Genomic DNA, 25,292 nt, shown 5'->3' with positions numbered 1-25,292 from the left:
ACATAGTGTACAGTCACCCCTCCCCCAATGCGGCTACATGAACCACAGTTTTGTGTATTAGTGGTTCTTGTATTGAGACATTTACTCGCCAAGGATTTGTGTATCCATGGGTTTACCACACACATCCATAGCAACACAGCAAGGAGCCATGGCAACATTGCACTGAGATGTGGCACTGCTGTTACTGCACAGACCACGCATGTTTACTATTTTGCCCACTAGAAATAAAACAGATGCTCCTGCCATGCAATGCCACCATTTTACATGGTGCCTTTTCAACAGGTTGTGGGAGATTATGCAGATATACGGGATAGGAGGAAAGCTTCTGGGAGCTGTCAAGAGTTTTTATGAGAGTAGTAGAGCTAGTGTCAGGATTGGAAATGTAGAGAGTGAGTGGTTCGAGGTAAAGGTGGGACTTCGTCAAGGATGCGTTATGTCGCCCTGGCTGTTCAACTTATACATGGATGGGGTGCTGCGAGAGGTAAATGCAAGGGTAGTGGCTAAGGGATTGGAGATGGTTAAAGAAAATGGAGAAAAGTAGGAGGTGAGCCAGCTGTTGTTTGCGGACGACACTGCGCTTGTGGCAGGATTGGAGGAGGGATAGAGGAAGTTGGTGGCAGAGTTTGGGAGAGTATGTGATAGAAGAAAGCTAAAGATAAATGTGGGTAAAAGTAAGGTGATGAGATGTACAAGGGGTGAAAGTGGCAGTAGACTGGAAGTGAGCATTAAGGGAGAGCGACTGGAGGAAGTGGATAGTTTTAGATACTTGGGTGCAAATGTGGCAGGGAAAGGTGGAGTGAAAGTGGAGGTAGAATGTAGATTGAGAGAAGCGAGTAAATGCCTTGGTGGATTAAAGAGTGTAATGAGGAATAGACATTTGGGAGTGGATGCTAAGAGGAGACTGTATGAAGGAATGATTGTGCCAACAGCACTGTATGGAGCAGAAACATGGAACATAAGAGAAGAAGAGAGAAGGAGTTTGAATGTGTTTGAGATGAGGTGTCTGAGAAGTATGATGGGGGTTACTAGGCTAGATAGAGTGAGAAATGAGGAGGTGAGGAGGAGAACAGGGGTGGAAAAGGAGCTGGGAGATAGGGTTGATGAAAGAATATTAGGATGGTTTGGACACATGGAAAGAATGAGTGAAGAAAGACTAGTAAAAGAGGTAGGGAAGGCAGATGTGGAGGGAGTGAACATGAGGGGACGTCCTAGGATGAGGTGGATGGATGGGGTGAAGGGGGCTTTGGGGAAGAGGGGAATGTCTGTTGAGAAAGGATGGGAGAGGACAGAAGACAGGGGTGAATGGAGAATGGTTGTATATGGATGATGTTGTGATTGCATGAGGTGGAATGGGCGGGGGGATGGGGGGTGAGGTAGTATGTGTGAGCAAATTTTGACGCAGCCCGAAGGGATTTCTCCCTGTCCCCTCCTTTTATGCAATGGGGGGCTTCTGACCCAGGGCAGTGGACAAGGTGCAGGGATGACCCGTCATTCAGGAGGTGCTCAGATGGGAGGGAGGGTGGAGGGGTGTGGAGTGTATTCAGGGATGGAATGGGTGGGAATGATTTTATGCCTTTTTCTTTTTAGCTACCTCCCTTGTAAGGGGGAAAAAGCCTTGGTATATGTATGTATGTAGTGAAATATACCAGCATTTCACGACTGTTATTACCAACAGATTTTTGGTCATTCATGAAAGAACACAAGCACTCTGTGTGTGATAATATTGTGTGTTGCTGCAAATTATTGGACATTTTCACCCCCCAGGCCATACAAGTAACACAGCAGCCATGCTATGCCAATGTTTACTTAACCTCTTCAATACCAGTCAAATTTTCGTGCACAGCATCAGATGCCTGAGGTACGATGATTGGTGTATCACAATATTCATGTTATAAAATATATAATCACTGAGTAATAATAAACATAGAAAACATCATCAAACCAGTTCACAAAATTTGGGGGGTCACTCAGCTACCACTACAAAATATAATCAACACACTGACACCGGCATCCTTATATACCCACTCATGCCTCATGATGCCCACATAGGCATCATCATATGGAAGAGGTTAATCTATTTTTGCTGGTTTATTTGTGGACTGTTATATTCCCAGCAGGTTATGGTACTAAGTGCATGTACTTTTGACCTTTGTGTACATAGAGTAATTAGTATACAGCAGTGCTGGATACAAGAGAAATGGCAAGTAAACTTGGATATTGTAACAAAAGTTGTTCCCCAAATGTATTTTTCCTCATTAGTTATTCACTTCCTCAACCAGGGTTCCACAGGAATGAAATATCCGCATTCAGGGAGGGGTGACTGTATTTCATTTTATATACAGCAAGCTTTCAATTTTCACATTCTGTAAATAGCTTCAACCATTTGTGTTAGAGGCTTTAAATATAGAATATACGATTCTGTTTTTTGGCCTTCATTTGCTCTTTCGTATCCAATATGATCTCCACTTTCTCCTCCATCTCATCTTTCTCCTCCTCATCTTCCTCCTCATCTTCCTCCTCCTTCTTGATCTGCTCCTCCTTCTCCTCCTCCTCATAGAGATGGTAAAGGAGAAGTTTAGGGGGGCTAGCAGAAAGTAGAGAGAGTAGAAATTAAAAGTGATTGCAACAGTGCAACATTTCTTTTGAAAATGTGAAGGGCATGAGGGCTGTTGCTAACTGTTGTAGTACTCTTGGTTGGGTTTTTAGTCATATGATAGACAAAACTGATTTATGATGAAGAGATGGTATACCATTGAGTTTTGTATCAATCCTGTAAAAGCACACATAGGTAATAGTATAAAACGTGGTCCATTGAATTTAGTAATATCTCCCATGATATTTCTTTTATTTATATTCAACAGCCAATAGTGATAACCAACAGTGAAGGTGGAGTGCATCTTGAACCTCCGAAGAGAGAGAAGCAGTTTCTAATATCCCCCCCTGCATCTCCTCCTGTTGGATGGGAGCCTAGAGAAGAGTCAGAACCTGTTATTAATTATGATCTACTCTCTGCTGTAGCTAACTTAACTCCTGGTAAGTGGAGATTAGATGTGATATATTAGGAAGACTTGAGTCTTCAGTGGAGTTATTGACAGTAATGAATTTAATGAATTGCTGATTTAATGTTCAATTTCAATATTTCAAACAATGAAGTGTCATTATTATTGAATGGTTGTTGTGCATTAAGAAACACCCAGTGGTAGAGTGAAATAATCAACCTCTATATCTATCTCTTTATATACCAAAAAACTTCTTCCCCCTTATAAGTGAAGTACCCAAAAGCATGCAGCCACTGCACCAGACTGCTTATTCAGCAATCTGAGTTTGAGTTCCACCCAGATCAGAAAATTTCAGCATCACTGCACCACAAGCTGGCACCCCAATCCTGGTGGGCAAGGAGTTGGGGGTATATGCATGTGAGGTCACAATATTACCCACAGATTAGGCCATATATGAGTTCTAAGCTCTCATCTGGGAAGGTAATAGTTGTCAATCACATGTCCAACATGTGGTCCAGATTTGTGGTAAATCACCCCCTACCAATCACTCATCCAATATCTATTTCTTTTCCCTTTTATCTTAGCTTTTTCTGGATGAAGGGGCCCCACTGACACCCCCCCACACACACACACACACATGCACACACTCACCTACTGCCCAGGTCAGAAGCAATGTAGTAAGACAGAGAAAAACACAACAGGACCCAACAACCTAAACAAGTTTACCCCCAACACTTCATTTACATGGTGACTCTCCTTGGCCTTGTCCACACAAGGATTTACAGAGCAGACAAGAAGAAATCCCATCTGGCTGTATTAGTTTACCATCCATTCACAACCACTGTTCACTCATACCCATCTCTTGCTCTCTCCCTTCCCTGATTGAAAGACATTTCCCTTGCACCCAAGGCCCAATGCCTGTCATTAGTAAGAAGAAACAAAAGTGGCAGATTATCAAGACAATTTGCCAAAAAGCCAGTACTAGCTAATCACCAAAATGGCCAATATGGCCATTTATGGGTTGTCTGCCAATTAATCAGTGTAATTTTAGTCTGCATACTGTGTGCATATGGGGCATGTGATAGCTGCATCCTCTCCTGTTCTGTACCATCTAAGAACTGGCTATACATCAGTACATAATAGCCTTAATGTTAAAGTTCTGGTGCTGCAGTGTCCAGCTTACAAGCAGCTGCACTGTGCATTGAGATGCTGAGGCAGGGGACCCCCCCCCCCCATTGAAAAAATAAGGCAGATTTTCAAGAATTCAAGACCCAGTGCCAATGCCAAATGGACCCAACATTCCCAAATTCCTGAAGGCTACAGGTCTTTTCCAGGAGGGACCAGGGGGCAAGGGATTGATTGTTAGGGTTCTTATTAGTTGAATAGATAGCTGTTTACTTCTTTTACAGGGGAATCCCATGAGTTGCATGCTCCCAAAGACAATCAACCTGGCATAGTGGTTCACATCTGTGAGGAGGCTCCACTGACACAAGAGGGACCCAAACTCAAGATTGCTCAGACAAGGAGACCTGGAAGCCTTGATAGAGAAACATAAAGTTTTCTTTGTTTAGGTTGTCAACAAATGATAATAAAAGTAATATATGTTTGTGAATATATTAGTATATAAAATTTTAGTCCAAGGTTACATGTGGTAGATTAATATAATGTATATATTTTCATGGTTTTGGTGAAGATATGCAAAATGAATTTATTAGTTTTGTTACATAAAATTGTAGTGTAATTATGTATAGTGTATACATATTTATACATCTTTATGTGTATTGATAGCTAAGTGTATTTCCATATGTGCATATGTAGGTGTGTTTGTGTGTACATGTATTTGTGTATATACCCTTGAGAGTAAGGGGTAGACCAAAGAATAGATGTTTGAATTGGGTGAATAGAATCATAGTAAATGGTCAGGATGTTGAACAAATGTAAATGTGTGTGAGTGACAAAGCTGGAGAAGAATGTGTAGACTCAAGTGACAGCCATTTCCATAAGAGGGGTGCACTAGGGATTAAATGACAGTAATGTTGGGAATGTGACGTGTTGCAGTGTTCACATGGTTTAAACAGGAAAGAGTGAAAAGGATGTATGCAAAGGACTGAAAGGGCTAAGGATTTTCCTCTCCCATACCACACCACCCTTGCTTTGTGGGTTCTAGCTGAAGAACATTATCAGTTGGGAGCTCATGCCAAGGGGACACATTGCTTTATTCACATGCCTATCCCCTTGGTTGCTCCAAGCAAGCCTTCATGCAGCAATCCTTCCCATTGCTAACAGCTCTTAGCAGGATTAGTTGACTTGCCCCAGACATGAGTTCTGTGGGCATTTCCTTTATCTCCATCAAGGGCTGTCTCATGTGGAGATCACCCAATAATTGGGATCAACATCAGGGAAGCATGCCACATTCCTATATTGCTGGAGTTGACATTCAAAATTATGGTGGAACAGTCATTGGTTGATAGAAAGTTATTTGGGCGATACCCTATGGTTCTCCAAAGGTACTTGGTACCAAAGATGTTGATAAAACTCTTCTAATCACTAGTGTCCATTTCCCACAGCCATTCACCAAGATAAGATGCACAAGAAACTTTGAGAATTGGATCTTATTCTTCATGTATAACTATCAACAGTGCCATATACTTAGTTAAACAAGTCCATAACATCATGGTCCATGCTAGTCCCTCAAAGGACCTCATAACATGACCTATCACGGTCATGCACTATACTACCAAATTTTGTGTCATCACCACATGCATGGATAGACTGAACTGTCATTCAGTTATCCCTCACCTAGACCTTGATCTTGATAAAAAAAAAACCCTGAAGTTCCAAAGGTCTTGCCTTCCTGCACATTAGATTTAGGGCTATAACCAGGTCTCCAACAACTCCACAAGAAATACAGCATAATCAGCAAAGGCAAGGTCAGTGACCACAATGTTGCCATTTAATGCTCTGACATTGATTGACATTTTTATATATATATATTTATATTCATGCATGTATATGATTAGCTTAACATCACAAACTCCCCCTCTCAGAGGGGGTTATGATGACGGTACCTTACAAAGGACTTTTTGAAGCAGGGAATTTAATTTAGTATACCCCTGCTGCAAATTTGCTGTCAGGTAGGCTTGATCCACCTCCACTCCAACCTCATACCCAGGTAGTGACACTGTAAGCTACTCTGCCAACAAACAAGCATCACACACATACACATTTACATACACATACATAACTCAATGGTGCATTGGTAGCATTCGCGGCTGCCACTATGGTGGTCCGGGTTCAAATCCTGACCAGGGCTGAAATAATTTCAGTATTGCTGTGCTGCGAGTTGTTACTCCAACTCTTGTGGACAGGGAGTTGGGGTGTGTATGCTTGTAAGGTCACAGCATTACCCATGGATCGGTCATATATGAGCTCTGAACTCTCTTTCAGGAGGGTAATAGCTGTCAATCACAAGTTCAACACATGACCCAAGACCATGGTGAATCACACATACACACACACACATATAGAGTATACATACATCATACAGTGTGTTCACGACTTCCACATGGCTTAAGTTCCATCATTCACTAGTTCTGCATGAAGCCATAATTTCCCCAATCACATCAGTGCTAGTTGCTCACAACTTCTGCAGGGTTGCTGCACATTTGTTCCGAAGAATACAAACTCTTCGGTACTCCTTACACTAGGATACTCTCGCGTAGCGCGAATATTTCTACTGCGAAATTAAAATCCTCACTCTGTGGGTCTGGGCAACGCTTATCCTCAGTAAGGGGCCGCACACTATAACCACTCTCTTCGCAGTAGTGACCGCGTTAACATCTCTCTACTATACATGTTTAGTTTTTATCGGTTTCCCCCTTAATGGGCCGATTCTCAGTCAAACTCCATTATTAGCGCGGCAGCGAACCGTTAATTACTCAGCGGTTCTATGTTTACGTCGGTGCCGAAAATCAAGCAATCCGCTTCGATTGTCGCCAGCTCACTCTAAGGACGCTACGGAGTTCGTCGTCCTTCAATTTCATCGGGGTTTTCCCTACGCCATCCTGTGTCCTGGAATTATTAAGTGCTGCTCCATTTCCTGTATTATTCCCTTAACCGCCACCGGGTATCCTACCCTTCACTGTAAGTATGGAATCTGGTTCCAGTATTGTTGTGGTTTCGCCGAAGGGAGATAACTTTGTCAGCACATACAGGGGGAAAGGTGCGCAAGCATAGAAAATGGCTTCCCTCTTCACCCCCCAAAAACAAGAGAAGGCGGCCTACGGCTTCAGAGGAGACGAGCAATTCTCTCCCTCCTCCACGGCATAGTAGACAGGAAGCCAAGTTGTCCTTTATTCCTTTAACCAGGACGGTTAGCGTAGACGGACATGCGCCTCAGGCCACCTCTAGCTACCGTTCCTGTACGAGATTTTTCCCGGATGAGGTCGCTTGCGGCTTGCCCTCGACCCATCCCAGAAACTCGACAGTCGCCAGGAAGGTGGTACAACGTCCACTTCGAGTCATTCTCAGGCCAAGTTGTCCTCGTCCTTCAACCAGGACGGTTAGCGTAGACGGACATGCGCCTCAGGCCACCGCTAGCTACCGTTCCTGTATGACATTTTTCCCGGATGTGGTCGCTTGCGGCTGCCCCCGAAACTCGACGCCGGCACGGACAAAGGGGGGGAGGGGCAAAGAGCCCCTTAGTCTCTTCTACTCAGGAATCCCGCAGTACGCACAATACCCACCGTAGGAAGAGCCGGGTGATCAACGGTGACCTTTCCATGCCCTTTGCTCACAGGGACAGAGATCAGGGACGAGGTTGCAGACGCGGTGTTTCTCGCTGACCGGACAGGCGCCTGCTACGACGGCGACGACGTCCACAGTACGAGGGCAGGGAAGATGGCTTCCCCCCTTACCCGACACAAAGAGAAGGCATGCTACGTCGGCGGAGGACGCGGGCAGTTGTCTCCCCCCCCTCCTAAGCGTAGTAAACGGAAAGGTTGTACAATAGCCGCCCCGAGTCAGTCTCAGGCCAATTGTCTCCTGTTCCTTCCCACAGGGTGGTTAGCTTCGACGGGCACGCGCCTCTGGCCTCCGCGAACCCCCCCGGGTACGAGATTTTTCCCGGATGCGTCCGCCGGCCCTGCGACGCTGCCGGCGGCTCCGCCCCCCCACGGACAAAGGAGCCGAGTTCGGAGATTCGGAGCGCGTTGGCCTCTTCTCCTCCTCGGGTGGCCCCCACATCCACCTTCCACCCGTCGTCAGACGAGCCGGGTCATCGCCGGAACCCTTTCTATGCCCGGTGGGCAGGAAGCCCGAGATGTGCCCACGCGCGCGTTCGTCGTGGGTGACTCAGCTTCGTCCAGAGGAGGCAGTCTCCCCTTGGCGTCTCCCGGACCATCCGCACCCAGGCGGGACTCATCAAGCGGACATTCCCCGGACCTCCTCCCCACTCTCTGTTCACTCGTCACTACGTTGAAGGAACAGATGGAGGCCCAACGGGAATTTTTCCGCGCTTCTTAAGCGCGGTTCGTGCACCGCACGGAAGCTCGTGAGGAGTCACCGCCCCCAAGGGCCCCCCTCGACCATCTTCCACTTGCTCGGCCCCCCTCTGAACCCATCAGTGACAGGGATGGTAGCGTGAGGTTCCTCTCTGCCCGTGCCGACCCCTCCTACGCCGACGACGATGTCCACAGCTCCGTAGGGGGGGGGGGGGCACGCTCCCTTTCCCCTCCCGTTTCCCAGTCGGAATCCTCGATGGTGGTCCCACCTTCCTTCTCGGACGTCCTCGCGAGGGTTCGGAGGGCGAATCGACTGGGCCACCCGAAAGAAGAGGAAGTCACATTCGAGTCTGACATCTTCATGACGGCCAACTCTCAGAAAGCCCAGCCTCCTCCCCTCCACCTTCCATGGAGTACGCAGACGGCGAGAGCCATGGCCCAGGCCTCCGACGCTCTCGCAACAAGGACGACCGAGAAGACGCGTTGGCTTCCGGTCCCATTGGAACACCAGAAGTGCTTCTACACCCCATCGGGGTCAACCCTCGGAGCAGCCTCGATCCCGGCGAGGTTACCAGAGCTGGTTAGGCGGACGCCGAGTCGCTGCGCAGACGAAACGTCCTCCTCTCTGGCAGGGAAGTCAGCGACCACCTTCAATCACTGGCTCTGTCCCTGGCGGTGAACTCCTGGCTAGAACGCCTCCTTGCCTCGGCGTGGGAGTTCTTACCCGCACTACAACCCCAGGAAGAATGCAACCTCCAGGCTTTTTGGCAAGCGCGAGCAGAGCCCTGAAGCATCAGGTTTCCTGTCTCTCAACGTCCTGGGCCAACTTTATAGAGGCTCCGGACTCCCCCACAGGACTCCTAGGAATTCGCCAGCCCCTCCGCACAAGATAGGGGGTTGCCTCTCCCTCTACTGGAGAGCATGGGAAGAGGCTGGGGCGGAAGACTGGACCTACTAAGTCATTAAGACAGGCTATTGTCTTCCCTTTTCCACTGTCCCAAACCTCTCCCTCTATCCCATCCAAGTCAGCAGCTTCCACCCGGACTCGGCTCGCGGGCGGGCCCTAGCGGAGGATTCCTCCGTTCTGCTCCAGACAGGAACTTTAGAGGAAGTCTCGACTCCGGACCCAGGGTTCTTCTCAAGGCTATTCCTGGTAGAAAAGACAACAGGGGTGTGGAGACCAGTCATCTATTTGTCTCCACTCAACAAGTTCCTTTCCCTGACGAAGTTCCGAATGGCCACCCCAGAGTCCGTAAGGGCGTCTATCAGGGAAGGGAACTTCATGGTGTCGCTGGACCTCCAAGATGCATTCCGCCCAGCTATGCCAAGAACACCTGAGAATGGTCCTAACCTTTGTCCTGAAATTGGGCACAGTAGTCAACCCGGAAAAGTCAGATTTCTTACCAAAACAGAGAGTCACGTACCTGGGTATGGTCCTGGACTCCTCCCTAATGGAATCCTTCCCAGTAGGAAAGGGGATCCCGAATCTCGCTTCTCTAGTTGCACAGGCACTATCGACCAGGTTCCTGACGGCTACACAATGCCAAATCCTCCTGGGCCATATGGCCTCCATAGAGAAATTAATCCCCAGGAGTAGACAAAGAATGCGACCGCTACAGTGGCTCCTCAAGTCTCAGTGGGCCCCACAAGAGGGAGAACCCCTACAACACATCTCCCTCACCGAAGAAGTCAAGGATTCTCTTCTCTGGTGGAAGGCCCATGCAACCTTCTCATGGGGATGCCCCTCGGCCCATCTCCCCCCGAAGTCCTCCTGTTCTCCGATGCCTCCAAGGAGGGCTGGGGAGCCCACCTCAACGACGATCACATCAGCGGTTCCTGGTCCACAGTCGAGCGGACAGCCCATATCAATTGGCTTGAGTTGAAAGCAGTACTCCTGGCTCTCCGTCACTTCAAGGATCAAGTCTCAGGAAAAGTAGTGGGCATAATGTCGGACAATTCCTCGGTAGTAGCCTACCTGAACGAGCAAGGGGGGCACAGTCTCCCAGGAACTATGCCTTCTAATGATGGACATCCTCAACCTAGCCAAGAATCTCCAGGTGTCACTCAAAGCCCGCTACATCCCGGGGAAGAGGAATGTCTGGGCGGACCACCTCGGCAGGAAGAATCAGATAATCAACACAGAATGGTCCCTCTATCGAGAGGTAGCGAACTTCATCCTCAGCAAATGGGGCTCCCCTCTAGTGGACCTTTTTGCAATGAGATGGAATCACCAACTCCCAATATATTTCAGCCCTTTCCTGAATCCTCTGACAGCAGGAGAAGACGCTCTTCTACAAAGTTGGGACAACCTGGACTCCTACGCTTTCCCACCATTTCCCTTGCTCCAGAAGGTACTCCTCAGAGCAAGACACGCATCCTACCTTCGGATGACTTTGATTGCTCCTTGGTGGCCCGAAGCCCCATGGTTTCCGGACGCCCTCGAGCTAGCAGTAGAAGAGGCTCTGGCCCTTCAGGGAAGACCAGATCTTCTGTATCCACCCATCAACGGGCCTTGGCACAAGAACCCTTCAGCACTCAATCTTCACGCGTTCAGACTATGGTCCAGATCCTCCTAAAGAAGGGTTTTCCCAGAGAAGTGGTTGAGGACATGTCCGCTCCTATTCGCTCTTCCTCAGCTAACCTTTATCAAGGGAAATGCGCCTTTGCAAAATGGTGCCACTCCAGGAAGTTAGTCCCAGTTCGAGCCACCATTCCTGAGATCGCCTCCTTCCACTTCCTCAGGAAGTCCAAGAAGATCTCCCTCTCGGCAGTACAAAGCTATAGGGCAGCTCTAAATCAGGTGTTTTCTCTGAAGGGCATGGTCCTAGCCCTTTCACAGGAAATTTCCATGCTCTTCAGGCACTTCAAAGATCATGCCCCCCCCCAGGGAAATTAGTTCTCCTCTGTGGGATGTGGCATTAGTCCTGAACTCTCTGAGGGGTCCGCCTTACGAACCTCTCCGAGAGGCACATCTGAAGGACCTCTCCTAGAGGACAGTTTTTTTTCTGCTAGCCCTGGCATCTTCCAAGAGAGTAGGGGAGTTACATGCCATCTCTTATAGAGTCGCCCATTCCAAAGGATGGAAAGAGGTCTCCTTCACTTTCATGCCTCAATTCATTGCCAGAAACCAAGATCCTGCCAAATCCGACCCTAGATTCTGGTCCTTTAGTGTTCCATCCTTAGACGAATTTGCAGGGGGAGAATAGACTGAAACAGTTCTATGCCCGGTACAAGCCATCCGGACCTACCTCAAGAGAACCGAACATCGTCGACCAGAATTAAAGAGGTTGTTCATCTCTACTAAAGGTAGCCCATCACTAAGAATTCCATTTCTTACTGGACAATGGAAGTCATCCGCAGAGCCTGCGACATGAACCACACAGATTGCCCATGACCTGAGGGCAGTAGGGACCTCCCTAGTCATCAGAAATAATCTGTCAGTCAACCAGGTTCTTCAAGCAGGTATATGGAAGAGCCAGAATACGTTCACTTCCTTTTACCTCAAAGAAGTTATGCGGGAATCTTTAGGGAACTTATCTTTGGGCCCCATAGTGGCCGCCCAAGAAGTCCTGAAAATGATATACCCCTCCTCAAGAGCACACAGCCGACCCTGACAACTCATCCAGGTTCTGGCTCGGCAACTGCAGGGATAACTTTCTAAAGTCCTTCTCATACTCTTACATTCCCTTACCTCACCCGCGGGCTCTCAAGCATTCCAAGGGAATCAATTCAAGCCCTTCAGTGGTACAAAGGTGATTATAACCTTTCTGTCTCCACTCCAGGGAACAGAAAGGGGTGCACTTCAAAGTGAGGGGAATGTATAGGGGTCTGGTCAACATAGTCTTAGCACACTAGATTTTCCTTACAGCGGTTTCCCAGGCTAGATAACAACTTCCTTCCCTCCTAAGTCCGAGTCTCCTAGTGTAAGGAGTACCGAAGAGTTGGATTCTTCGGAACAAATGTAATTTTCGCAGGAAAATTAATTTTTCCCTGATACAAACCTGAGGTACTCCTTACCTTTAATGGCCCTCCTCAACCACCCCTCTAAACAGTTCCTTCTCCTTGCCTGACAAACCTTGTGCTTAATTCATACCTGGCTCAGAGAATGGTTATAGTGTGCGAGACTTGTGGTGGAGGGCAAGGGCCCCCCCCCCCCCTTGCCCCAATGGGGCCCCTTACTGAGGATAAGCGTTGCCCAGACCCACAGAGTGAGGATTTTAATTTCGCAGTAGAAATATTCGCGCTACGCGAGAGTATCCTAGTGTAAGGAGTACCTCAGGTTTGTATCAGGGAAAAATTAATTTTCCTGCGAAAATTACATTTTTTATGTTGGTGGCTATCTTTATGTCATCATATTTGAGGATCCAGAGTCTATGTGCTTCATGTCTGGTGCTTGTGCTCTCATGAATTTTCTGTGTTTTACAGTTTATTGATGATGTTTCAGGTTTATGTCAGGAACTCCCACACTGTTGTCCTGCAAGTGAGACCTGGGGGCAATAGATTGATTGATTGATTGAAGTCCCACATTTAGGGCTGTGATGGTGCCTTATGAAAGGATTTTTCAGTTTTGACTGTTGGAGACCATAACTCAGAGTGGATGCCCTTCCCAACCTCTTTGCAATGACCAGAACTCAAATCTACACATATGACCTTCCAGGCCGGTGCCAGACACATGCACCACCAATGAGCTATTGCAAGCTCTGACTGTGTGTTTTACAGTTCTGTGCTATGTCTGGAAATGCTATGTCTCATTGCGTTGTGTTTGACCTGAGCACTGTGGTGGAAGTCAGGTATAACTCATCATCCAAGAGTTGCTGAGATGAGAGGGTTGGTAAATGGGTTTTAGTGTGTATGTAGTGGATGTGTGCTTTGGCTCGGCCATCCCCCTTATAAGGAGGGATGGGCCTTTGATATGTATGTCTGAAACTGTATCAGGTGCTGCCAGAAGAAGAAGAAACCCACTTGGAGAGAAAGAAGTACCATATTTGATAACATATAAGACCCACCCACTTATTTCTGTGAAAAAAAATGTTAAAAAAATAATACCCTAAGTCTTGTGTGCAAAGTTGAAGTATCTGTTAGAGTAATGTTTACCTAGACACTGTAGACCAATGGTTCCCAACCTTTTTACCATGTAACCCCAATTGTGCACCTCTAGTCATAAATATAAGAATGGAGGAGACTGCAAGAAACCATAAGGCCTATACTAGGCAGTTCCTTTTCTATTACCACCTGTCATCCCTATCCATAAAGTTATCTAATCTTCTCTTAAAACAACCAATTGTTTCAGAACTCACTACATACAGTGCGACCGGAAAGTTTATGCATATTACAAAATAAGCGTGAATATTTTCATGTAAATGAAACAAGTAAAAATTCCATCATCTTCAAATAAATTATACAGTAGATAATACATTATAAAGTAAATATACATTGATATTTGAAAAATAATAACAATAATGACTGAAAATTTATTTAGTCCAATCTTCAGTGAACGAAAACTATGCAGAAAACACAAAAATACTCAAAATATCAAAAACAGAATATTATTTGATGACCTTATGTGTTGATTGTTACAACATATGCCTAATAAACGTAATGCTACGACCCATCATCAATATTGTAACGACAAACTCGAACAATTACCGTTTATTTATCAATGTTCTTTCCTCCCGTTTCTAAGACCTTAATGAGGCGTTTATCAACAGAATTAATCAGGTTCCGTACTTCAGATGGAGTAACACTGCTGCAGGCCCTCTCTATTTCAGTCCACAAGGCGTCACACGAATTGTACTGCTGTCCATTTGAATAATTTTTTCTTTTTATGAGTGTCCACAGGTTTTCAATTGGGTTTAAATCGGGACTATTCGGCAGCCAATCCATTAGCTTCGGTCCATGAAGTCCGTGAGACTTAAGAAATTCTTTAGTGTACTTGGAAGCATGTGCTGGAGCGTTATCTTGCATCAACAGCAAGGTAGCTCTTTTCAAAAGTGGTTGATCTTCAAGCCAAGGGATGACGTTGTCTTCAAGAAATCTACAATAATTAACTGAGTTGATCTTGACGCCTTCTTGCACTTTAAATGGTCCTATTATTTTATTTTCAAGGATTGCATCCCAAAACATCACCCCTCCCCCACCCTGCTGCCGTTGAAACCGATGAGGTTTTTGGCCTGACATGAGCCACCCTCTTGCCCAGCCGTCAGGCCTGTCAAGTGTAGCTCTGCACTCGTCTGTCCAAATGACTTTAGTGAAATCTTGCTTGAGATACTTTTTGGACCATTCAACCCATTTTTCCATGTGTTTTTTGGTCAGAACTGGAGTGCTTTTCATTTTTCTGACATCTCCGATCTCCCTTAAGTAATCATTCCTGGTCGATTTAGGAACATTCGATAGACCAGCCCTTTCAAAAATGGCTTTACTGGTTGCATGAGGCATCTTTCTTAAAGTATTCTTTAATTTTTGCCTGTCCCTGGGACTCAAAGCCTTGGGTTTCATGCATTTCGGTTTGGCACGGGTAACTTCACCTACAGATAACAATTTCTTAATTGTACGGTGATCTCTTTTCATAAATTTTTATATTTCTAGACTGGTATTTCCTTCTGCAGATAACCTAATAATTTTCTTAGTCTCTGCTTGTGTGAGTTGACACTGTTTCCCCATAATCTAGACTTTGCGTAAACTATTCGTTCACTGAAAACTCTGAAAAATACAAGAAACTGTTATTTATGCAGAATTGTCTATCAATTTTCAAAAAGAAGGAACATTTCATAGATAAATATTAACACAGAATAAGAATTTTACAACAAAATTAAAGTTGCCACTATAGAAATGCCTCAAAATGCCATAATAGCATCTTGCATAAACTTTCCGGTCGCACGGTAGCTACTAAGTCAGTTCTATTCATTAACCACTCTGTTGGTAAACCAGTTCTAGCCTATTTCTTTCTTAAACCTAAATTTGTCCTATTTAAGTCCATTACTACAACTCTGGCCCTGGTATCTTTATATAATGACCTTGTCAGTATCACCTATAATGACCTTGTCAGTATCACCCTTGTTAAAGCCCTTAACCCTTTTGAATACCTCTATTAGATCACCCCACACTCTTCGTCTTAACAGTGTAAGTGCTTAAGCCTGTCTTGGTGTGGTAAATTTCTAAGCCTTTGTATCATTTTGGTCTTTCTCCTCTGTAATGATTCTCTGTCTATAGGACAGAAACCAAAACTGGACTGCACAGTTAAGGGTGAATCTATCACCAGATAGATTACAGCCCCTACTGCTTTTACACACTGTTTATTGTTTTGTTGCATATTTCTGATTGGTAAATTGTATCCTAGTAATATCAGTTTGATTGTTTGAGAGCTTGGCAACCCTAGGGAAAACCTCTTAACTACCCCAGGGTTGGAAAAAGATGTAGGGAACTAGTACTCATATCTAGTTCAACTCCATAATATTGTAACATTTGTTTAGACATCATTATCATTAGAAAAGGAATTACTGTCAGATGATCCGAGATAATATCTTCATTTAGAAATTAACTTTTAAAATGTTAACCAGTAATCATTTGATATATGCATATTGCTATAATGAGATATGTTCAATAAGTAATGAGAAAATTTCAGGAGAGGCTTTAAATATCATTCAATCAAAAAGCTACTTCATTGTGAAGTACATATGCATGTTGTCTATAAAATGACTTATTGGCACATTTCTATGTTTTAAGGTTTGAGTGGAGCAGTATACATTGTGGAACCAGTTTCATCTGGTTTGCCAGTCTGTCAACTCTTGACAAGATGCAGGGAAACATGAAGCAATATTATGCCATCAAATTTTGTGTAAAACTTAAGAAAAGCGAACAAGAAGCTTATGGAATGTTAGAGGAGGGTTATAGGGATGAACTGATGAGTAAAGTAAGTTTCTATAGGTGGTTTAAAAGATTTTCTGAAGGAAATAAACAGGGGCCTGAAATTGTGGATAAAATTGAATATAAGATACTAATTGGGAAAATATATATGGAAAGAAATTAGAAGTACAAAAAAGGAAGACTGGTGTATAACAAAACAGACTGGAAACTTAGAAACTTCTTTCAAAAAGTAAATTGGGGGAAATTCTACAATAAAGAGACACAAGTGGAAGAGAAATGGATGATTTTGAAAGAAATCTACAGCAAAGGAATGGATAAATATGTACCAAGACAAAAACAGGAAAAGGTGCATATTAAGTGCTGGTACAACAGAAGGTGCAATGAGGCGAAAGATGAAGAGATAAAGCTTTGAAAAGATAAAAAACAAGTGGCAATTATATAGAGTATCAATCTAAGGAAGAATATGTAAAAGTGTGCAGGGAGGAGAAAAGAAACTTGAGAAAGACATAATAGGAAAATGTAAGGACCAACCAAAATTATTTTATAGATATGTGAACATTAGGAAGCTCGCTGGCTGAGCGAGTTAGGGCGTCGTTACTTGCGGCAAAGGTCGAGGTGAGGGCGGTTCAAATCCTGCCACTGGCGAAGTTGAACCAAGGGCATGGTTCATTAAATTCCATGCTACAAAGCCCTCTGTGAGGGGCACCGTCCTAGCCTTCCAATAGGGGGAGTGTGTATCGTTAAACCATAAAAAAAAAAGTGAACATTAAACTAAAAACAAACAAGAAATAGTAAAATTATTCCAAGGGGTCATAGAATACACAGAAGATATAGAAATGGCTGAATTTATGAGCAAACACTTCAAGTCTGTGTTCACTAGAGAAAATATACAGTATAGGGATGAAAGAAGTGAAGTGAGATCCTCACCCATGAGTGAAATAATTGTAACAAGAAATGAAATAATGGACCAAATAATAAAACTTTATATCAGGAAATCGCACAGCCCTGATGGAATTGCAAACTGGATACTAAATGTATAGATGAACTAATAGACAAAATATATAAGATAATAAGCTGCTCACTTAAAGAAGGAAAAATACCGGAAGACTGGAAAAATGCAAATATCGTACCAGTATATAAAAGGGAGAGCAAGGAAGACCCAACTAATTACAGACTGGTCTCCTTTACAAGTACAGTAACCAAAATTTGTGGAAAAGTTATTAAAGATAGATGGACAAAACATCGGGGGGGAAAACAATATACTTAACCCAAGACAATTTGGATTTAGACAGGGAAGGTCATGTGCCACAAATTTAATGAGTTTGTATTCAAGAAAGTGGCTGGGCTGATTGTGCTTTCCTAGATTTATAAAAAGATTTTGATCCCAAAGGGATTTGGGAGATAGGGTTGATGAAAGAATATTGGGATGGTTTGGACACATGGAAAGAATGAGTGAAGAAAGACTAGTAAAAGAGGTATGGAAGGCAGATGTGGAGGGAGTGAACATGAGGGGACGTCCTAGGATGAGGTGGATGGATGGGGTGAAGGGGGCTTTGGGGAAGAGGGGAATGTCTGTTGAGGACGGAAGACAGAGGTGAGTGGAGAATGGTTGTATATGGATGATGTTGTGATTGCATGAGGAGAAATGGGCGGGGGGGTGGGGGGTGGGGTAGTATGTGTGAGTAAATTTTGACACAGCCCGAAGGGATTTCTCCCCGTCCTCGCCTTATATGCAAAGGGGGACGGAGAGGGGGGGTCGCCGATTAAATGAAGCGGCCTTGCTGTGGATGTGCTGTGTCTTGCGACACTGCTTCTGACCCAGGGCGGTGGGCAGGGTGCAGGGATGACCCGTCATCCAGGAGGTGCTCAGATGAGAGGAAGGGTGGGAGGGATGTGGAATGTATTTGGGGATGTAATGGGTGGGAGTGTTTTTGTGCCTTTCCCTTTTTGGCTACCTCCCTTGGAAGGGGGAAAAAGCCTTGGTATATGTATGTATGTATGATAAAGTTCCACACAAAAATTATTGAGATAACTGGAAACCATAGGAGGGATAAAAGGAAAAATATTAAAATGGATGGAGGATTTTTTGCATGAAAGAAAAATGAGAGTGATGCTCAGAGATAACAATTCTACTTGAGAAGTGATTTATGGTGTCCCACAGGGATCAGTATTGGCTCCAATAATGTTTGCTGTTTATATAAATGACATGGATGAGGATGTAGAATGTTACATGAATTTCTTTGCAGACAACACAAAATTTATGAGGAAAGTAAGTACAGAAAAGGACTGAGTCGCTACAGAGAGACCTAAACAGGGTTTGGGAAATTGAGTCAGAAGTGGGAAGTGGACTTCAACATAAAGAAATGTAGCATAATGGAATTTGGACAAAAAAAAAGTAAAAAATATATATATATATATTAGGACAATATAAAAGTGGTACAAAGGAAGTAAAGAAAGTGAGTTCTGAAAAAGACCTCAGAGTGATTATCACAAAGGACATGACACCTGATAAACAGATAAATAAAATTATTGGAGAAACCTACAACTTGCAAAGATCAATAAAGGTGGCTGAAGAAATGGTAAAGAAAATACTAATCACACTGATAAGGCCAAAACTGGAGTATGCAGTGAGATTATGGACACAGTACTAAAAAGAATATAAAGAAAATTGAAAGAATCCAACGAGCAATTACAAAGATGGCCGCAACACTTTCAAAACTGTCTTATGAAGAGAGATTGTCAAAGTTGGAATTACCAACTCTGGAACAAAGCAGAGAAAGAGGTGACCTATTGACCATCTATAGAATCATGAGAGGAATGGAAATCCTTGATAGAGAAGACTTACTAAATTGGGATAAGAGAAATACAAGAGGACATGAAAAGAAACTCTAGAAGGACAGTTATAGAAGGGACCTGAAAAAAACAGCTTTCCACACAGAGTGGTGGATGTCTGAAACAAATCAGATGAAATTATAGTGGGTGCAATCCATACATGAATTTAAGAGCAAACTAGATACTGCGAGATACAAAAACGGGCCACCACAAGCGTAGCTCCCCTTCCCGTAAGATGCAACTAGGTAAATAAGCAGGAAAACATTGAGAGGACATGTGAAGGTTAGTGATACAAGACCATTGAATAAATGTGAGGCTATCTTAAGCTGTTGGTACTAGTATTGGCACAGGGGATACAGCTCTGACAAAAGATCTGAAGCTCCACAAAGTCTGTGCCAAGTTTGTCCCAAAAATTCTCTCCAACAACTGGAAGCAGTTTCGTATGGAATGTTGCACTGACATTATCGATATGATAGTGGCTAAAGTTAGTGACCCGCAACAAGAGTTAGATGTTCACCTACAACCCTGAGAGCAAACATTAGTGCCCAGTGGAAGCACATGTCATCCCCCAAGCTCAACAAGGCAAAGATGAGCAGGTTGCAAGAAAAGGCCATGGTCATTGTTTCTTTAACTCCAAGGGGCTCGTTCATGTTGAATGGGTTCCTGAGGGTCAAAGCATCAATAAGGAATATTACCTTAAAGTTCTGCAAAGGTTCAGGTAGAAGAGGCCGCAGCATTGGTGCAGTGGTGAGTGGTGGTTCCACCAGGACAATGCTCCATGCCACAGGTCAATGCTAGTGACCACATGGATGGCCAACACGGAAATGAAAATGTTACAACACCCACCCTGCTGCCCTGACCTGGCCCCTTGTGACTTCTTCCTGTTCCCACGCATGAAAGACAGTCTCAGGGGAGTCAGATTGCAGTCAACAGAGAAGCTGAAAGAGGCATTGGAAAATTACCTGAAGGGACTACTGAAGAAGGGCTTTGAAGAGATCTTTCAGGATTAGGAGAGACATCTGCATAAGTGTGTAGATGCGAGAGGCCATCATTTTGAAGGAGACAAAATTTTGCAAGCTTATGAAAATAATAAATGTCTCTCTTGAAATTTTCTCATCACTTACTGAACATACCTTGTATGTCATAAATGCTGTGAATATTTTATTAGTTTTGCAAGAAAATGTCCAGCTTTTGAAAAAACATGAATTTAAGATTATATTTGTGAATAATGCTGACATACCATTGCTTTGTATTTTGCAAGCATCACCACCATTTATTGCATACGGAACAATCTCAGTCATGCTCATGAGTCATTGCCAGTTTGTATGTATGGTATTTTTCACAATATGAGCATCTTAGTATTATGCATACTGTCATAACAAATGCAATATTTTTCTTTATATTCCCAGATGAAAGAAGGTTGAGGGCCTTATCAGCCTATGGGTCTTATATGTCATCAAATATAATTAGCATGAAAGAACAGGAATAAAATTTGATATGTTGAGCATGAAGAACAAGAGTGAAAATTTTGGTAAGTTTGACTGAAGTCTGGTATGAGGCTTGTGGCAGTGTAAGATTATATGTAATTAGTGAATCAGTCATGAAGAGCATCAAGGGCAGTCATGAGGCAATAAGACATCTCAAAGATACATGCAGCAGTTCCATAATTATAGTAATAAGACTGAAATAAAGTCCTTTTGGTGCATAGTGTTTTGTAGTACCTTAGTTTTCATGCTATAACATTCCTTATACTGTAATTAAAGTTGTGGGATAATTTAGAATTCTCTGTTTAGAGTTAAATTGATGGGAAAAGATAGGGGAGGGTGACTTGTATGAGTGCCAGTACCACTAATGCATATAACATGGGAACACATGTCCCAAATTCTGTAACTCGCAGGTTCTTTCTGCCTGTATACCAGGGGTCTCTTCCACCTTATAAGAGAGGTAACCAGCCAAGGCACACACCTGCTCTCACCTATTTCACTCCCATACACCATTGCTATAAACTCGCAAGTTACATGTGTAATATCTAGAACAGGGCTGGCAGATAATTCATATACCCACTGTATTTCCTGCTATCAAATATCCTGCCTCCTAGATGATGGGTCATCCCTGCACCCTGTCCACTGCCCTGGGTCAGAAGCAGTGTCGCAAGACACAACACATCCACAGCAAGGCCGCTTCATTAAATTGGGGAACCCCCTTCTCCGTCCCCCCCATATAAAGGAGAGGACGGGGGAGAAATCCCTTCGGGCTGCGTCAAAATTTTGCTCACACACACTACCTCACCCCGCATCCCCCCGTCCATTCCACCTCATGCATCACAATATCTTCCTATAGAATCATTCTCCATTCACCCCTGTCTTCTGTCCCCTCCCGTCCTTCCTCAACAGACATTCCCCTCTTCCCCAAAGCCCCCTTCACCCCATCCATCCATCTCATCCTAGGACGTCCCCTCATGTTCACTCCCCCCACATCTGCCTTCCATATCTCCTTTACTACAGGGATGACCTGTCATCTAGGAGGTGCTAAGATGGGAGGGAGGGTGGAGGGGTGTGGAGTGTTTTCAGGGATGGAATGGGTGGGAATGATTTTATGCCTTTTCCTTTTTGGCTACCTCCCTAGTAAGGGGGAAAAAGCCTTGGTATATGTATGTATGTAAATATCCTGCCATTACAAGCAGAGCACATGACTTGTGCTCACTCAGTCTTAACACAATGGAAGTCTTAAAAGACCTTAAAAGCAAACCAAATTGGACAGTTACGCTAATAGAATTGGTTGAGCAGAAGAAGAACAGTTATTTGAGAAAATATTTCTGATATTAGGTTAATTATATCGACTGGGTCTGCATTGCAAAAATTCAGTGATATTTAAGTTATGGATATACAGGAGGCATTTCAAGTTGAATCATACTGTAATTTTTAATTTTAGATTGGTCCTGTTTTAACGCAATAGGACCCAAAAACTCACCATATGCAGTAGATGCAGATGGTACAGGGAAGACAGAATATGTCACTGTACACTACAACACACTTTCACATCAGCATGTAGAATATCCTTAAAGACAATAGTTTAGTCAAAAAACATAAGTGAATGGTGCCAGTCTAGATGGAAGGGGAACAGATGTTAGCATATGGATGGGAGGCAAGAATTTTTTCGTATCCAGGCATCTTTTGCATTGGGGAGTTCTGTGCCTCCACAAACTATACCATGTGGCTATGCAGTCACCACAGGAAAAAAAAATTGCCTCTAATCAGAAAATTATTTATATTATTGCATTAAAAGTTAATTGTACATGTATATTAATAAGGTTTTTGGTGATATGATTATTTTAATGTTCATTAACAAAAATATCCTGTGCTTAAATTATTTTTCCAAAATATTTGTTGTCTCTGTGAGAAACCAGTTGAAAAAATTTAAAGTAAGAAAAGATACAGTGCCCTGTCCATTAATCCAGTAACAAAAACTGAAACAAATGAAAGTTCATGACAGAGTGGTTCAAGCCTTCCCCAGAACTGTGAAATTAGGTATCCCTTCAGATTCTTTACTGGTAAAACTTTTTGTAGAAGGTAGAGAAACAGAAGTAAATGTATGATGGTCATGGTCAAAGAATACAGATAGCTGTAAAATTAAAATATAAGGAAGTACTGTACCTCCATAGAGTATTCTCCCCATAGAATGGAATGTGAGCCTATAATATATATATATATATACACACAGCTTTTTCATGTAAAAATGAAGACTGTATATATATTTCTTATTTCATATGTTACAGTAATGAAACTTTTACAGGTGTATTGATACTACTAGGAATACTTGTTAAATTATTGATGTCGTGGAAGAATAGAAATAACCCATAATAAAGTATAATTGTTTCTTCATACAAATATTATTAAGGTTTGTCTGTTGTTCAATGGCCTTTTCAAGTGCCATTGGTGTACATACTACCTCAGAAGCCCTTACTGTTATTTTGTGGGGATAGAGAACATCATGAGCATTAGACTTTCTTCTTGGTTGACTGCAGCCTCACTACCTCTATATAGTATTCCTTGGGATCAAACTCCAGCAAAAAAGTCAATTCCAAGTATGAGGTAATTGCTTACTGATCAATAGTATATTTAGATGTCATAAATTCTTCTCACTATGTAACAATATATTTTCCTCTAACTAACTAAAGTCTTTGTTGCAATAGTGTGTGACAGTGGAGCATCAAATGGTAAATTCTGTAATACCCATATCAGAACCCTCATAGAGGCAGCACATGCCCATTATTTGCTCCCTACTGGGATTTGGGCATAAGTACAACTTGACAGCTGCCTGCATATCTGAGCAACCCACTTTAGGGTCCAATCTGCTCACCCCACATAGTAAAAGGTACCTTAAAGATAGCTTGCCTTTCCATCATCTGGCTGAGGAGTCAACCACCCCACCAAGGTCACTCATTATGTAGCCAGAATACAAACAACAGAGGAAGAAAGGGAGCAACAGCCTTTCAGCTGCACTTCCAACCCACCCAGTAGTATCATTAGCTGGGAAATTAAATGCCTCACATACATAGGTGTAGTAATTCTTCTCTTTATTTATAGTATAGTTAATATGTGTTATAGTCATTCTTCTCTTTAGAGTGTAAGTAGTAATTATTCCCTATATAGTACTTAATCCCTATATAGTAATTGTTTTATGTATGTAGTCTGTGTAATCATTACGTAATTGCTCTACATGCGTCGTTAGACCTATGTAGTTTAGTAGTGCCCCTTATACACACTCGGCTTTGATGCTGTTGTCATATCTATATTCCACAAGCATTCATGTATTTTGTATAATGTTGCCTCCAATCATTTTGCATGCAAGTTCCTCAATTATATGTGTTTACCATATCTTATTATGCCTTTATGTTATATATATATATATATATATATATATACCTATCTATATTGTTCTACCTACAAGTTCCACCTGGCATCAGGGTGCCAGAAGTGTGTCAGTATGTCATACCCTTACCCAATGCCAGGCCCCCCAAGTGCCTAAGGACAGTTGGCATTCACCTCTTGTAGTGGCCAGTCATGGCTGAGTATATGGGGCACTACTAAACTACATAGGTCTAATGACGCACATATCGGTATTATGTAATGACTATGCAGACTACATACATAAAACAATTACCATATAGGAATTAAGTACTACATGCGTATAGGGAATAATTACTACTTACACTATACTATAACACATATACTAACTATACTATGTGTACTTACATATACCAAAGGCTTTTTCCCCCTTACAAGGGAAGCACTCCCACCCATTTCATCCCCATACATTGCTCTTTTTCTTGGCTCCTGGATGATGGGTCACAAGACACAGCAAGGCCGCTTCATTAAATTGGCAACCCTCCTCTCCATCTCCTCATGCAGAAATGGAGAAGATGGGGAGAAATTCCTTCACGGGTTTGACCCAGTGATAAAGTGGCAATTGCCCTTAACTCCAAACAAAGGGAATTGCCACTGCCACCACTCCAGAACTTCAGCCATTATCTACTCAAATACCACTAAATGATGTATTCCCAGACTTGCTCTGTTCCTCTATGCTTCATCTCAACCTATAACAAAATGAAATGGACCTTGATTTGGACCAGCCAGGTTTTTTGGCCCTTAATATTACCAGTGTACCATCTTTCTGCACATTGTTCCTTGAAAGTGAACAGAAATTTAATATTTTTTTTGTAGAATATCCCACCAAATACAGGCCACCAAGTTTTCCCACTCAGGTCATAAAAGGTGACTAAAATGGGACAGAGATGGGACTAGGGATCCTAATCTCTATAGACCTAAAGGGTAAATTCCTATGAAAAGTCCAGGCATAAGAGGGTCTGAGAAGAGTTTCCCGACCAGAATCCTAACAGGCCTTTTAATGTATATGGGTGTGGTACAGATGAGAGTAAAAGGGAAGAGATAAGCAGTATGTTTGTGAGAAGGAAGATAGATGTGTTGGCATTGAGCAAAACTAAGTTGAAAGGGAGGGGTGGGTTTGAGTTTGGGAATGTAGTGGGGAAAGCATCAGGAGTGAAGAGAGGATGAGGGAGTGAAGAGGTAGCTATGCT

At 43.3% G+C, this 25,292-nt stretch overlaps 1 protein-coding gene across 1 annotated transcript in view; it reads left to right on the top strand.

Annotated features, from left to right (window-relative positions):
* sra (RRM_RCAN_like domain containing protein Sra) overlaps positions 1–23,082 on the top strand; it is a 28,625-nt gene extending 5,543 nt beyond the window's left edge. Inside the window, exons 3-5 of the mRNA XM_076213537.1 lie at positions 2,862–3,033; positions 4,409–4,593; positions 16,223–23,082. Of these exons, the coding sequence (XP_076069652.1) occupies positions 2,862–3,033; positions 4,409–4,554 (318 nt within the window). The 3' untranslated portion in view covers positions 4,555–4,593; positions 16,223–23,082. The remainder of the gene's footprint in view (positions 1–2,861; positions 3,034–4,408; positions 4,594–16,222) is intronic.
* The last annotated feature ends 2,210 nt before the right edge of the window (positions 23,083–25,292 follow it).

Source organism: Oratosquilla oratoria, chromosome 31, assembly GCF_046742065.1.
Source record: "Oratosquilla oratoria isolate Oo_2021 chromosome 31, ASM4674206v1, whole genome shotgun sequence".
Classification (NCBI taxonomy): domain Eukaryota; kingdom Metazoa; phylum Arthropoda; class Malacostraca; order Stomatopoda; family Squillidae; genus Oratosquilla; species Oratosquilla oratoria.
This window is presented reverse-complemented; position numbering and strand designations above follow the sequence as displayed.